The sequence below is a fragment of the Adiantum capillus-veneris genome, chromosome 8, assembly GCF_014529385.1.
Source record: "Adiantum capillus-veneris isolate H3 chromosome 8, ASM1452938v2, whole genome shotgun sequence".
NCBI classification, from domain to species: Eukaryota; Viridiplantae; Streptophyta; class Polypodiopsida; order Polypodiales; family Pteridaceae; genus Adiantum; species Adiantum capillus-veneris.
In genome coordinates this window covers 169860740-169875998 of record NC_140938.1, presented here as the reverse complement: position 1 = coordinate 169875998, position 15259 = coordinate 169860740, and the positions used below count along the sequence as shown (strand labels likewise).

Below are 15259 nucleotides of genomic sequence, written 5' to 3'. Positions count from 1 at the left end.
AGTTTTCAGCCCTAAACCTGCAGGATTTCAGCGACAAAGACCCACAGAAACAGCCCCAAAAATCAACGTTTTTGGACCCACAACAGATTTCAGCCCATAGCATTTTTGGACAGCAGTAGGAAGATTGCAGATTTCAGCCCTTAGGTCGACTTCGTCATCACAGTCGTCATCGTCGTCATAGCCTAAACTTGCATCCATCTCATGCATACCATTTGTACCAGATTGTGCAATCATAAGTAGACCACTCTCGCCAACGAGAGTGGGGCCTTTGGAGGAGGGTTTTACGTCTCTGGTGTCGTATTCTCTTCTCTCTCTATCTCTCAGTCTCATACACTTGCACGCACAGTGTCCATTCACTTTGTTTGTGATCATAGCACTTTCTCATTGAGAACGGAAGGCTCTCCCTTCCATAAGAACAAAAGGAACCTTGAGCACAGTTCGGAGCACTCATCTTGAGCAAAGCGCAAACATTCATTCCGCTGCACCTAACATTGGTACAAGAGCTTTGGCAGTGTTCTGTATCACTCAAGGAAAGAACCACAAGAATTTTTTTTGCTTGTTGCGGTCGCACGAACCCAAGTTCGCTTGGACGTGTCGATTCCTAATCTTGTTTTTGAAGAGTGACAGGAATCCCAAGAAAGAAGGGCTTGTCCAACCTCCCCTTGTGTCTCTTTTCACTCATTGAGAGCGGACCGTCCACTTAGCGGCTGGCCAATCGACGTGAGGTAGAAAAAAGCAACCTTGGTGTGAGCCCAAGACCGCCAAGGGATGCGCCCACGGAAAAGAGTAGAACTCGGGTGAAGAGAAGATCCTTCTCAAACACGGTTTGCAAGCGAAAGAAAACCTCAAGACCCTCAAGAACCCAAGAACCCAAGACCCTCAAGAACCCAAGTTTCTCGTGAACTTAAGAACCAAAGATCATAGTGCATGGTCGTCACCCGAAGCGGAATGGATACATCGCATACAGGTGATGCGCATGAGAGAGGCGACAAAGAATTTTCCCCACCAAGAGATTTTTCCGACCCTCCCCCTGCGCCATCTACGCCACAAAGTGTACCAAACCCTATGGAGGCAATGGTCAAGCAGATGATGGACATGATGGCCAAACAAGAAGAGACTCGCATGAACATGATGGCCCAACAACAAGAAGCGAATCGAATTGCGTTGGCACAACAAGAAGAAAATCGCATTGCTTTATAACGCGAGCGCGATACACGAAACGAAAGAAAAGCAAAAAGAAAGGCCGAGCGTGAAGCTCAAAGAGTGGCCTTGGAGATCGAGCATGAGGCTCAAAGAGAACTATGCACTCAAGAATTGGTTCGACAAGTGCTTGCCTCGAAGTCCGAACCAACCAAAGATCGTGGGAGTTCCTCAAGTGGCGCAAGCCACAATGCGGATTCAAACCATCCAGTCACAGAGAAGTTGACTTTCAGTAGGTATGATGGTAAGATGGATGCTACGGTTATTCATTCTTGGTTGCATCAATTTAATGCTTATTCTGCGACAACTAAGAAGACAGAAAATAGCAAAGTTTTGACGGCATCCATGTACCTTGCCGGTGATGCCATTAATTGGTACCACGCATGGCAAGAGGCACAGTTAGCCGCGCACCTAGAAGAAGCCGACGAACTCACGCCGCTTTCCTTCAATTGGGCTGATTTCCAAGACAAGCTCAAGGTGCGGTTTATGCCACCTCAGTACCTCGCACGATTGAAGGACAATTGGCGCGCTCTCAAGCAAAATGGTATGCCGGTTATGTCTTTTTCTAATCGTGTTTTGCAGCTAGGTACCCAATTACGCAAGTCGGATGATGAACGCAAAGAGGCATTCCTTTATAGATTGGACAAGTATATCAAGTACGATGGCGAGATGCTCGATCCAATCGATCTCAACAAGACAGTAGCGATTGCTCTCGCGCAAGAGATGAAGCACAACAAGGGAAAGCCTAAGGAGAACAAGACTTCCACAAGTACCTCGCAAACTTCTCAGAACCCTCAGAATGGTAAGAACAGTAAGAATGCTAAGAATAGTAACTCTTCTAACCAATCTTCCAACAATCTCTCAAAAAAGAATTCTTCCAATGAATCTAAGGGTAAGGCTAACACAATTGCTAAACCTAAGCTTACTCCAGATGAAAAGGTAGCACAAGGAATTGTAGGAAGATACATCACGTCGGAAGAGCAAAGCACTTATTCTAAGGAAGGTCGTTGTTTTCATTGTCACATTAAGGGTCACATAAAAAGAACATGTCCTAAGCTTGAATCGAATGAATCTAAAGAACCCACAGAACCCACTTCCTCTGTCAATGCAATTAATGATAACACGAGTGTGCCTCAAGTTTCTCTTGACCATCCCATTGAATGTTATGGTCAAGTGTCGGGGCAGCGTTTTGTCATATTGTTTGACCCAGGTAGTATACATGATGTGATCAGTCTCTCTCTTGTTGAGAGAGCCCGCCTAGAAGTTAGTCAGAGATCTCCTCTCGAGGTCTCTGGCTTTGTTCCCGGTAAGGACGCTCTCATCACAGAGAAGTGCCTTGGTGTGTTGTTTGCAATTCAACAAGCTGCCTTCACTAGAAGATTTGTTGTGTCTCCTCTCTCAAGATGTGATGATTTTGGGCATTCGATGGTTTCGTGATGTTAACCTCTCATTGATAGGGAGGCTAACACTTTCACTCTCAATGCCAAAAGTGATTCTCCCATTGTCATTCATGGAGAGGACATTGTTCATTCTCCATCTCTCATTGCTAATATGCAGAACAAGATTGAACGGATTCATGAGAAGGAGACTCTCCCAATCTCTTCTTCTCCCAAGCATGACACACAGGATTTGCATGATTATGAGAAGCATGATTATGAGAAGCATGATGATTTAAATGACAATGATTTGCAAAATGATTTGATTGACACTGATAAGCATGATGATTTGCATGATCAAGATGTGATTTCTCACAAGCATGATGATTTGCATGATCAAGATGTGATTTCTCACAAGCATGATGAGTTGCATGAAGATGATGTGATTGTTCACAAGGATGATGTGTTAGTGGATGCTTTTGCTAGCGAAGCTAACATCGTTGTAGATTCGATCAATCACGAAGAACCGATCTTGGCTTTCAAGTCGAGGTCCAACGAACCCCCACAGGACGATTCGCTCATTCACGAAGAATCGATCTTGGCTCTCGAGCCTAGGTCCAAAGAACCCTTACAAGAAGTACTATGTGTTCGAATGATTCGTCAACACGCATTGTTCGAGTGTTTCATTCGTGATCCTTTCCTGTATTTTAGTCAGTGTCTTTATGTAATCCCTTTTCCTAGGCATGACATATCGTACGTTGAGCACTTTTCACACATGAATGAGCACAAATCTATGCGGATTTTTCATGAAAAGCTGAAAAGTATACATTCAAGGACGTCACATTCCATGTCTCTTCCTTGGCATGACACAGTTGAAGAAAGAACACATGAAAGTATGAGCACCAAGCATGGGCATTTCCGTTGTGAATTGCCACAGTTGATTGCTCTAGATCATAAGAGAAAGATTCAATCTCATTGTTTGCGTGTGTGTGGTAAACGGTTTGGAACTCCATCTATTGGTTCATCTACATTGCATGCACGGTCTTTTAAAACGACAAGATTTTTTCCAGTCACTTTACATGGAATGGGTATGTTCATGTTTTTGTGTTGGAAATGGTTTCAGGAATTGAGAACCATGGAGATTCTTGAAGAAGAAAGAAGCATGACACTTGACGAAGTTGAAGCATCGAAGGAGCCACAGAAGACTTTGTGTCGCTTTCGGTGCGGCCCAAAGAAGCAAGCGTTGCAGACCTTTCTGAAGTTCATATACCGCACGACCCACACAACAGAGTGGGCCGGCGAAGAGTCCCTTCCAAGATTCCGGATGCTATTGGCGATCTACCTCGACGCCATAAAGTTCGGTATCAATACCTCACTTTGAAAAGGAGGGGATGTCACGCGACACATCCAACCCTATGTGTCCGTAGACAAGCTATAGCATGATCAAGGTTCAATCAATCCAGTCAGTCTAGAATAGGAAGTGATCTGGCACTTTTGTGAGTCTTCGTAGACCGTGCATGCCCAGTCACTTAGTGTAGATGCATATCCTCTGGTTGCACACAGCATAATCATAAGCATTCCCATCAGAATCCATCAGAATCCTTCAGGGGAATTTTCCATTGCATTTAGCCTATTTTACCTATTTTTGATATTTTTTACTTATTATTTTTAAGTGACTTTTGTTGGAAAGTAGGTAGGGCAAATTGAGTAAGTTTGTATATAAGCAAACCAAGACTAGCACTATTTGGCAAAAGAGGCAATAGGAGCCAAGCTCAACAGGCAACTTCTCAACAAGACCTTGGCGGTTCCCCCCTCCAAGCAAGAAGAAGCAGCATCCCCTTCCACTAGCGTTTTTGGAAACTGCACCAACCTGGCGTTTTGCATCAGCCATGGCCTAGCGTTTTCAAGATCTACACCATCGCCAGCAAGTTCAAACACTAGCGTTTTGCATCAGCCTTCATCGCCAGAAGAAGTCACAGACAAGCTAGCGTTTTTGCCATCAGTAGCCCTAGCGTTTTTGAAGATCTCCGCATTTGCAGATTTCAGCCTTCGCCGACTTTCAGCAATAGAAGAGTAGCAGATTCAGCCCATAAAGAAGTAGCAGATTCAGCCCGGTACGACCATCGGTTTTCAGCCCTAAACCTGCAAGATTTCGGCGACAAAGACCCACAGAAACAGCCCCAAAAATCAGCGTTTTTGGACCCGCAGCAGATTTTTCAGCCCATAGCGTTTTTGGACAGCAGTAGGAAGATTGCAGATTTCAACCCTTAGGTCGACTTCGTCGTCATCGTCGACATAGCCTAGACTTGCATCAGTCTCATGCATACCATTTGTACCAGATTGTGCAATCATAAGTAGACCACTCTCGCCGACGAGAGTGGGGCCTTCGGAGGAGGGTTTTACAACGTCTCTGGTGTCGTATTCTCTTCTCTTTCTATCTCTCAGTCTCATAAACTTGCACGCACAGTGTCCATTCACTTTGTTTGTGATCATAGCACTTTCTCATTAAGAACGGAAGGCTCTCCCTTCCATAAGAACGAAAGGAACCTTGCGCACAATTCGGAGCGCTCATCTTGAGCAAAGCGCAGACATTCACTTCCGCTACACCTAACATGAGTATAAGCCAATCCACTTTCTGTAAGGTGCAACGGAAGTGAATGTTGAACTTTGCTCAAGATGAGTGCTCCGAACTGTGCTCAAGGGTTCCTTTTACTTACTGAAGGGAGAGCCTTCCGTTCCTTTAGTGAGAGAGTGCAATGGACACAAACAAAGTGATGAACGCTGTGAATGAAGGTGCTGAGAGAGAGAGAAGAGAATACGACACCAGAATGTTATCAAACCCTCCTCCGAAGGCCCCACTCTATGGCAAGAGCGGTCTACTTATGATTGCACAAATCACCGACGATGTCGACGACAAAGAGAACGACGACGAGACGAGGGCTGGAAGCTGAGAATGCTAAGGGCTGAAATCTGCAAATCTTTATCTGCAGAATCCTGACTCTATGTCAGTGACGATGTCGATGACGACGGTATGACGACGACGCGCTGAAAACGCAGATGCTGAAAATCTCCGTTTTCCGGGGCTGAATCTGCAAACTTTGCGGGATCTGACCATGCGGCGAGGATCTGTTGCGGGAAGGTGAGTTCTGCGAGGTTTGGGACTTGTTCTGCTGTGCCTATATGCTGAAAACTGAAAACGCTGATGCTTCTAATTGTTCCATCGCGAAGGATCTGCAAAATGCTAGGATGGTATGCTGATCCAAAAACGCTAGGACTGAAAATGGTTCCTGCTGCAAAACTTTGTGAGTCTGTTGGTGCAAACCACTAATGCTGATGCAGATGCAAAAACGTTGGCTGATCTGGGTTCTTGATGCAAAACGCTAGCCTTGCTGTTGTGTTGCAAAAACGCTAGGCCTTGCTGAGGGGGTCTTGCTAAGAAGGTGCCTGTTGAACCGAAGCTCTTGCTGCCTCTTCTGCTAGAAAGTGCTAGCGCTAGGTTTTCTTATATACATGCTTAGTGAATTTGCCCTACTCGGTTTCCAACAAAAGTCACTTAAAAATAATAAGTGAAAAATGTCAAAAATAGGAAAAATAGGTCTATGCACTATAAAAATGCTCCTGATGGATTCTGATGGAAATCTGATGATCATGTTGTGTGCAATCAGAGGATATGCATCTAATCTAAGTGTGGACATGCACGGTCTGCGAACAGACTCACAGAAGTGCCAGATCACTTCCTAATCTAACTGAACTGAAACCATGTCATGAAGTAGCTTGTCCACGTTGTCAAGAAGTGCGCATGCGACTAGGAAAGCACCGCGCTTCTGATTGTGAGGATTCGTAGCAAAATCAAGCAAGGCGAAGATGATTTGAAGCTAAAAAACACTAAAAAAGAACAAAAGTCCAGCCATGAAAGCTCCACTTTGAAAATGAAGCAAGATCAACTCAAAATTCTTGTGTATGTGAAGATTAGGTGTAGCCTCGCCCCCAATTGCACAGATGCAGTGCTCATTCGACCTGTTAAAAACCCTAAATTTACGCTTCGATTCTTCGTCATGACCATTTCATGGAAGCTTCAACACTTCATTGGAGAAGCCCAAGTAGTTATTTGAGGAGGGAAAACCCTAATTGGAGGCCTCACAGCCTCAACCATGTAGTGGAAGCAGCACGGGATGGCACTAGCACCCTGTAAAGGAAAAGCTGTATCTCCTTGCTCATATGCCCAAATGAGCTCGTTCTTGGCTCTAAAATTTCTCACACAACTTAGACAACGACGGCACCGTCGTTGATGTGGCGTTTTGAGCTATTTTGAGCTATTTCTAGGCTATTTTTGACCATTTTAAGGCCATTTTAAGGCATTTTTGGGCCCAAAAATACCCCTTTCTACCTGTAAAAGGCCCAAACGAGCTCGGAAAATCCCTAAATTTGTGGAAAAATCCCATTGGCCTCAAATTTCATGTTGAACCTCATTTTTCCACTTGGTAAGCACTTTGGACACGTCTTCTACGCCCGCGCATGAAACCTGCTATTTTTGGTCGAGATTGCCCGCATTGAACTTTCTAGGCAAAACGAGCGTGCCACTTCGAAACACTTGACATTTGTACATTTCTAAAGCAAAATAGGCATATATTTATGTGAAAAAGCTTGCCATAGTGCCACGTCTAGGATCTCGCCCGCCCGGCAAGGTATGTACACGACTGCAATCGTGGCATCTATTTTCGCATATATCACACTATGTACATTATAGCATTCGGTCCCACATAACAAAAGCATTGAGAGTGAGGTAGATATTTTAGTTTTCACATTATGCACGACAACGTACACATAGGGTTAATTGTGCACGTGACACTTTCCATAGCCTTTGATTGGTGTTCTCGTTATTGATGCCTAAGCTGCAAGGAAATGAGCCCTTGCTTATGCCTTTACTTTGTTCAATAGGCACTGCACAATAGCTCCAAAACGGCCATCTACACCTTGTATAACAACCGTGTGTGTCCTCCACAATAGGCCAAAGCCCCAACCTTTCAAGACGCCCTCAAAAACGCTGGCTGAAACCGTGGCATGTGGATACCCTTACAGCTTGCGTTTCAAAACTCCTTCGTTGCAATTCAAGCCAAAAGTGAGCATTTCAATGTACTGCCAAGGAAGCCTCCACCGTTCGAACATTGCCTACCCGAGCGTTTCAAAACGCTTTGTCGAGAAACAACCCGTCATTAAAACCTCGCAAAGGATGGAGATCCTCCCCGCCTTCAACGTCTCTGTCACGTGCACATCTAACCCTATATGTACGTGGACAAGCTACTTCATGACATGGGTTCAGTTCAGTTAGATTAGGAAGTGTTCTGACACTTTTATGAGTCTCTTTGCAGACCGAGCATGTCTAGGAACTTAGAGTAGATGCATATCCTCTGGTTGCACATAGCATGATCATCATATTTCCATCAAAACCCATCAGGAGCATTTTTACAGTGCATAGACCTATTTTCCCTATTTTAACCATTTTTCATTTTTTATTATTAAGTGACTTTTGTTGGGAACTAGGTAGGGCAATTTTGATAAGCAAGTACATAAGAAACCTAGCGCTAGCACTTTCTGGTAGAAGAGGCAGCAGGAACACCTTGTACCTTCTCAGCAAGATCTCCCCAAAACAGCAAACCTAGCGTTTTGCAAACAGCAGGCCTAGCGTTTTTCAGCCATTACAAAGCCATGGCGTTTTGCATTGCAAATCAGCCCCCGCGACAACAAGACCACAGCAGGACACCTAGCGTTTTTGCATCTGCACAACATTCAGCTCTAGCGTTTTTGCATCAACATGACAGCCTAGCGTTTTACAGATTCTCCGCCACAGGACCACAAGGTGCACCAGCGTTTTCAGTTTTCAGCAGTCAGGCACCGCAGTAGAAGTCCCGAGCCTCGTAGATCTCACCTTCCCGCAACAGATCCTCGTCACACGGCCAAATCAGCCACAATTTGCAGATTCAACCCGGAAAATTTCAGCATCTGCGTTTTCAGCGCGTCGTCGTTGCATCGTCGTCATCGCCGTCGTCACCGACATAGAGTCAAAATTCAGCAGATAGAGATTCGTTGATTTCAGCCATTAGCATTTTCAGATTTCAGCCGTCTCGTCGTCGTCAACATCATCGGCAAGTCCAAGCATTGTAGAGATTTGTGCAATCAATAGTAGACCGCTCTTGCCATAGAGAGAGGGGACTTTGGAGGAGGGTCTGACAACATTCTGGTGTCGTATTCTTCTCTCTTATCTCTAAGTCTGAGTAACTTCATTCACAGTGTTTATCCACTTTGTTTGTGATCACTTGCACTCTCTCATTTTAAAGGAACGGAAGGCTCTCCCTTCCGTAAGTAAAAGGAACCTTGAGCGCTGTTCGGAGCAGTCATCTTGAGCAAAGTTCAACATTCACTTTCGTTGCACCTTACAGTCTCAAAACGCTAGCACCCTAGCTGCCCCTTCGCCTACATTTTAAGACACCAACACTTGAGTTTGCCTACGTTTTAGAATCCTGGTGGTGATGTCCTTTTTGCTTGAGTTTTAAAACGCTACGAGGAGAAAAGCCAAACGGTCCACAAGGCCACCCTTGCTATCACCACCTTCAAGAAAGCTAATCAAAGTTCCTTGTCTTCTCAACAATGCGGGTTCTCTCCACCTTGCTCTGATATCATGTCAACGTCGACGATGCAGCATAGAAATGAAATGAAATGAAATGTTATATTAACGTCTTCAAGAGGCCGAAGTGGCCTATGAGACCAAAAGTTACAATTGGTGAATCTGATACAGTGTCTCGCTAACTCACTGGTTCGGTTCTTTAGTTGCAAAGGGGTGAGTTTATTTGAGATCCATACCTTCGTGCCTTGTAGTGATATTTTTTCTTCATCACGGCTATCTTTTCCTCCATAGTCTCATAGTGTACTGCTGCTTGTTTCCCTTTGCTTAAAATATAGGTTGGGTCCACAAAAGGTACTGCTTTCGCCAGCTTCAGCTTCCATATAATTGTTTCCAGCATGTATTCGTCTTCTTCCACATCAGCTTGGGTCCAATCGTCACACACACCACCAATTCTATTCACCTTCTTGTTTGCCTGCACCTCGTCTCTTTGTTGAAGTCGGAAATAACTTTTGATACTAAATTGTGGGTTACCTGTGTGGACGGGGGGGGGTGATGCCTGCTTTGTCGCTCTCTTTCTTGTCTGTGTGGTTTTGTTGTGCTTTGATTTTTAATTGTGCTTCTAACCGCATAATCTTCTCACCTTTTGCATCTATATCTACTTTCATAAGGGTAAGCTCATTTTGTACCACTTTTAAGTTCTTTTGAGAGAGAGAGAGAGAGAGAGAGAGAGAGAGAAAATGAATGAAATGTTATATTAACGTCTTCAAAAGGCCAAAGTGACCTATGAGACCAGAAAGTTACAATGTGGTGGATCTGATACAAAGTCAGAGTCAGAGTAACAAGATGACAACAATGACAAAAATGAAATGACAAATGTCACAATAAAATACTATGGAATCCTAAACTACTAGGTGTGAACAGGAGCTAGCTGGGATAGCTAGATCACAAGAGATCCAGCATCGGTCGCTGGCGGATCTCATCAATCTCCTCCATGGTCAGTAGTCTGACCGGGCATCGTGCATGTCGAGCCAAAGTGATCTGAATCCTCTGATGCAGCCTCCGCCGATGCTGTGTAGTTCTCCGCAGTCGTGGGCGTCTGGATCTTCCCAGCTCAATCGCTCAGTCGATCAGTGTGCCTCTGGTGTGAGACGACGAGCTCTGTTGTGGTAGTAACTCCTCCGAGTGTCCAGTGGCAGCTCTAAAGAAATCTGTGATCTGTCTCTGGGACTGGCTAGCCTCTCCTCTCATCAGGCTCTCTCTGTGTCTGCGTAGCTCGAGCAAAAACAAACCCAAGCATCTCTGATCCTCGTACTGCATGACTCTGGAGAATGGTCCAAAGCCCTCTCTGAACAAGCAATGGAAGCAGCCTCGTATCTCGTAGTAGACGGGGCAGTGGCATGTGTAGTGCAACTCTGTCTCAGGCTCGATGTCACACAGGGGGCATGTCCTGGCCTTTGCTGGCACTCCGTTGTATCTCCCAGTCTCGATCTGCAGCTGGTGTGAAGATGTACATATCTGGCCGATAGCACATCGTATCCCATGAGACAAGTGGGTGTCCATGTATCTCGGCCTCGTCACAAAGCCATCAACCGTAAGCTGGAGGAGATGCTCTCTGTAGAAAGCCATCTTCGTGCCCAGCTCCTATGCTGGCTGTATCCATGTCCTCCTGGTGTCTAGCTCAGTCAAGTCCTGGCGGATGAGCCTGGTGATCTCGGACTGTGTAAGAGTCAGAGAGGGTGCATCCAGTGAGTACTGGAAGGGAGACAATCTGTCTATGCTGAACCCATGCGCCTGAAACCATGATGTCATCTCCCCATACCAGCATGTTGTATCTCCCTGCATGGCTAACTGTCGAGAGGACTCAAGTGCAAGGCGGGCATATCTGTCTCTGGGAAGTTCCCACATGCGGTGTATGAAGGAGACCGATCTGGTGAGCGCCTCAACCACTAGTGGGGGGGCAGCTAGCTCTGCTTGAACAATAGCACGTGGTACTGAGGCCTTGGCTCTAATGAGCCACGAGATCATAGAGACCAGAGGCTTCTCCATGTCCCCCCATCCATCACTGCGGCCTGTCCTCCCGTGATGATCTAATGAAGGTCCCCAGATCTCACCTCCATAAAGCAATGCAGAAGCCACCAAAGTGTCAAAGAGCCAGAGCTTCGTCCTAGGCTCCTGAAACTGAACCTATGAACACATCCTTTCCAATCTACCCAATGCTGCATGGGCTCTGGTCAGTCTAGTCTCTGCTGCCCTCCTCAATGAAAATGCTGGCCCACTAAAAACCACTCCGAGGTAAGTGTACGCATTTGTATACTCCACAGTCTCCTGGCCGTATGTGAATGCTGGTGCTGACCTCCTGATCCACTGTGGGGTGGTATTAAATACCATGACCTTGGTTTTACCAAGGTTGACGAACAAACCACTTTCCTGAGCAAACCTATTCAAAGCATCCAAGTGACGTTGCATCCCCTCCGGAGAGAGAGAGAGAGAGAGAGAGAGAGAGAGAGAGAGAGAGAGAGAGAGAGACTGCTAAACCAACCAATTGGGCAATGAAATAGATGATTTATAAATGGGGGCTAAGTGTGCTTATATACTCCCCTCAGAATTGCCCTACCCAAGACTTTGACAAATAAGTAAATTAAATACCTAAAGTCAAAATAGATATTGGAATCACAGTAGGCTATTCACTTGAGATGCCATAACTTTAACACATATAAATAACTTCATGTTGCCAAAAGTCCAGGTTTAACCACATACTAGCTGATATGTCCATGTCCACCCTCGTGCTCATATGAGCAAGATATGCCTCCACCGGTTCATACATAAACACCATGACAATTCACAAGAAATTGGTGACGTGCCTTCTGCCATCACAATCTGGCCACCACTCCGTGACTCAGTATAGCAGCACACATAACTGTGCCCACTTCTATACAAGCCCAGCACAAGGCTAGATGGGTCCAAACCTCAAAACTGAAATTCTCAGCCTTCTTACAGTATAGCCAAATGTACAAAGGACTTTACAATAAACAGATAGAGCTTAAGGAACTTGTTCTGAGGTTTCAAATTCCACTTGTCGGTTTGGAATTTCTTTTCAAATACACATCTTAACAAATCAACTTTCGAAATAAAGAACCATAACTGACCTGGTCAGTGTCCATAAAAGAAATTATTGCCTCTGCACGAGTTTCCTTTCTATCGATACTGTCGAGGCATGCATTCGTATGTGCTTCTCTTTGTTCCAGAGACAAGCCAGTTATGCAGCTACCACATACAGGGCACTCTAGAGGTTGCTCAAGATTGGACTCAATGCATACTCCAGTCCCTTCACTGTATGGTTTTCCATCAGCGTCATCTTGTTTGCAGTCAGAAAAATCTTCACACACCAAAGACAGATTTGGGGCTTCCAGGCATGTCTTCGGTGAAATAGTGAGCAAAGGATTATTCTCTGTGTGGCTCTTTAGTAAGACTTCAGACGACGCTTCAATGGGTTCTAGATACACATCACAAGAAAGGGAAGAACAAGAAAGTGAAGGTTCCCTGCATCTTTTCTGAGTAAGTAAGCTGCATATAAGCTCTTCTACCTGTACAGAACCATCTTCAACGGCCAAGTTGTGGTCTAAGCTGTCAGCATGGAGCTCATCCACTTCCTCATCGTCACTGACACTATTGACGCAAAGATTCAACAGTGCATTGAATTGGCTATCGGGATTAACATTTCCTGAGGATAGGCAATCAACTGCAGGTACATTTCCTTGCTGGATACAATCTGGCTCAAACTGCTGCTGCTTTGGCTCCATGAGATCAATCACCAAATCATCCTCCTCAGCCAGAGATATTACTGCATTCATTGATGAAAACGTGGCATTGCCTTCCACCATCTCCACTAATAGGTCACCAGGTTTTTGAGCTATATGGTGGAGAACTCCTTCTACTGTGGAGGAAGGCCTTGGTGAGAGTGTCTGAGCCATTCCTGCTATTTTGCTTTGTGGCTTAAATATTCCTTCCATTTGCTGAAAGGTTTGAGCACCGCCCTTGAGCGCCTCCAGCATCACTTCCTCTTGGGTCTTAACATGACAATCATGATGATCATCAGCTAATTGCTTTGCAAAACCATCACACTCAGCCTCTACTGCTGACTCATGAGTTCTAACCTTGGCCTGGTTATGATAAGAATGATATGATTCTGGCACTGAAGAAAATAAATCTTTACGGGTCTCGCCTGCCTCTTTCTGACAATAGTGAGGCAAGTATGAACCTGAGGAGGCTCCATGTGCTTCAGATGGTTGATCACATAAAACCTTTGGGGCTCTGTCTGTGCATGTTTGAGCTTTGTTTACAGCGGTTTCACCTTTCTCATCCTGATCTTTGCTCAAATCTCCTTTCGAACTTTCTGCAGGAGAGGGAAGGGTTCTATTTTCTACATTTGGCTTCCTTGTTGCCAGAGGCCTCCGAACTTGCAAGGGATCAGGATCTGTGAAGTTGACTTTCGCAAGGCTGCGTCCATTTCTGCAACTTCTCTGGTCTTGGTTCTCCTTTCTTTCTATTGAGGTGCGTTGGGGCTTCTCCAAGACGGTTCGCTTCTTCGAGAGACAATGAGACTTTCTCTGACGCTTTGGTGGATGACCGATCTTGCTGAGAATACAAAGCTGCCCGGCATGCGTGGGGAGCTGAAAGTCCTCGTCTTGACTGCTGTCGCTGTTCTCGGCTATAGCCATTGCTAGCGCAAGGTCGGAGTCCGCCATTCGGCGGGGGTACTCCACTTTCAAATTTTGAAACTACAGGCGATATGCATATTTCTGATCTGCCTATAATAAGGGTGGTCCCGGTGGTGTGTGGGCGCAATCCAGTAAAACTAGCATCGCAGAGCTAAAACAAAACAAGTGAAAGGGTCACGACGGCTTTCAAAAACAATAAAAAAGTGATAAAATTGTTTAAACTGGTACGAGTGTTTGGGAAGGATTGCATCAGCTTAGTCTTGAGCCGATTGAAAATCAAAACTAGCTAACTGCAAACCATGGTAAATGAAAGAAAAACGGATGAAATATATGAGATAGTCGTCCAAACATTTTGCAAATCTCAATAGTTTCTTTGTGAGGAGGAAACTTGTCAACAGCCGCTTAATAAAAGAGACTTTCTTGAATGTTAACACTAATTGGAATCGAGCTATAAAAAGCAAGAAATGTAAAGCCATGTGAAATTGTGAAATGAAAGAACTAATTAATATATGTGTGTGTGTAGAATTTATTAGAATTATGCAAGGTGAAGAAGCTTCACTTTAGCATTCTAAAACAATAGAATGCAAAAAAAAAACACATGTGTGTGTGTAAAATTTACTAAAATTATGTAAGGTGAAACTTCACTTTAGCATTCTAAAACAACAGAATGCAAGAAAAGTAAAGACAGGATGTGAAATGAAAGGTAAGTCTCCATCATGCACTGAAAACTATGAAAGTCCCTCTAACCCAGCCCAACACTAAGGGTTTCTTTTAGAAAGCCAAAAAGGAATTCCACATATGCCATTTGCTAATAAGGGCGGGTTCATACTACACGCCCAAGCGAAAGATGCAGTGTTGTAGAGAGCTTGTGTGTCATGCTTCCATTCGTCCAAAATGAGAGTACGCTTTTCCAAGACCACCATATTTTCGGACAGCGTCACCACCCCGGACGTGGAGGTGCTCCATACACTTTTCAACATCGAAAGCGGAGCTATGTTGGATCCCACGACCCCACATAGGAAAGCTGACAGCACACTCTAATTCGGCACTTGCCCGTCGTTGATTACAAGCGGACGATTCAATCATTCACGATAGAACTGCGCTGTGTGAATAGAAGAGAAAGGAAAAAGCTTTGACGGGCTCACTGTGCTTGCGCAATTGAACCCACCCTAATATTGCATGGGGCTTTCATATCAACGTCTGAAAAGGTGGTGACTCGTGAGGTGGCTATCTTAGGGCGGCTTCACGAACAGGCACCTCTCGTCCATCATAAGGGCTTTACATGGGTGCTTTCAAAATGAGCCGTTTTGGACACATGTGGATTCACAAACAAATGGACATTC

General features: G+C 44.9%; 1 protein-coding gene across 5 annotated transcripts in view; it reads right to left on the bottom strand.

Moving 5' to 3' along the window:
* LOC147453340 (sterile alpha motif (SAM) domain-containing protein) overlaps positions 1-14076 on the bottom strand; it is a 36151-nt gene extending 22075 nt beyond the window's left edge. For 3 of the 5 annotated variants that reach the window (XR_015188971.1, XR_015188972.1, XR_015188973.1), the window contains exon 1: positions 12345-14076. Coding sequence is in view for 1 of the 5 variants with exons in the window: in XM_086518732.1 (XP_086374858.1) it covers positions 12345-13943 (1599 nt within the window). In the remaining 4 variants the exon portion in view is untranslated. The remainder of the gene's footprint in view (positions 1-12344) is intronic. The other 2 variants (XR_015188970.1, XM_086518732.1) reach the window with 1 other exon arrangement.
* Positions 14077-15259: the final 1183 nt, after the last annotated feature.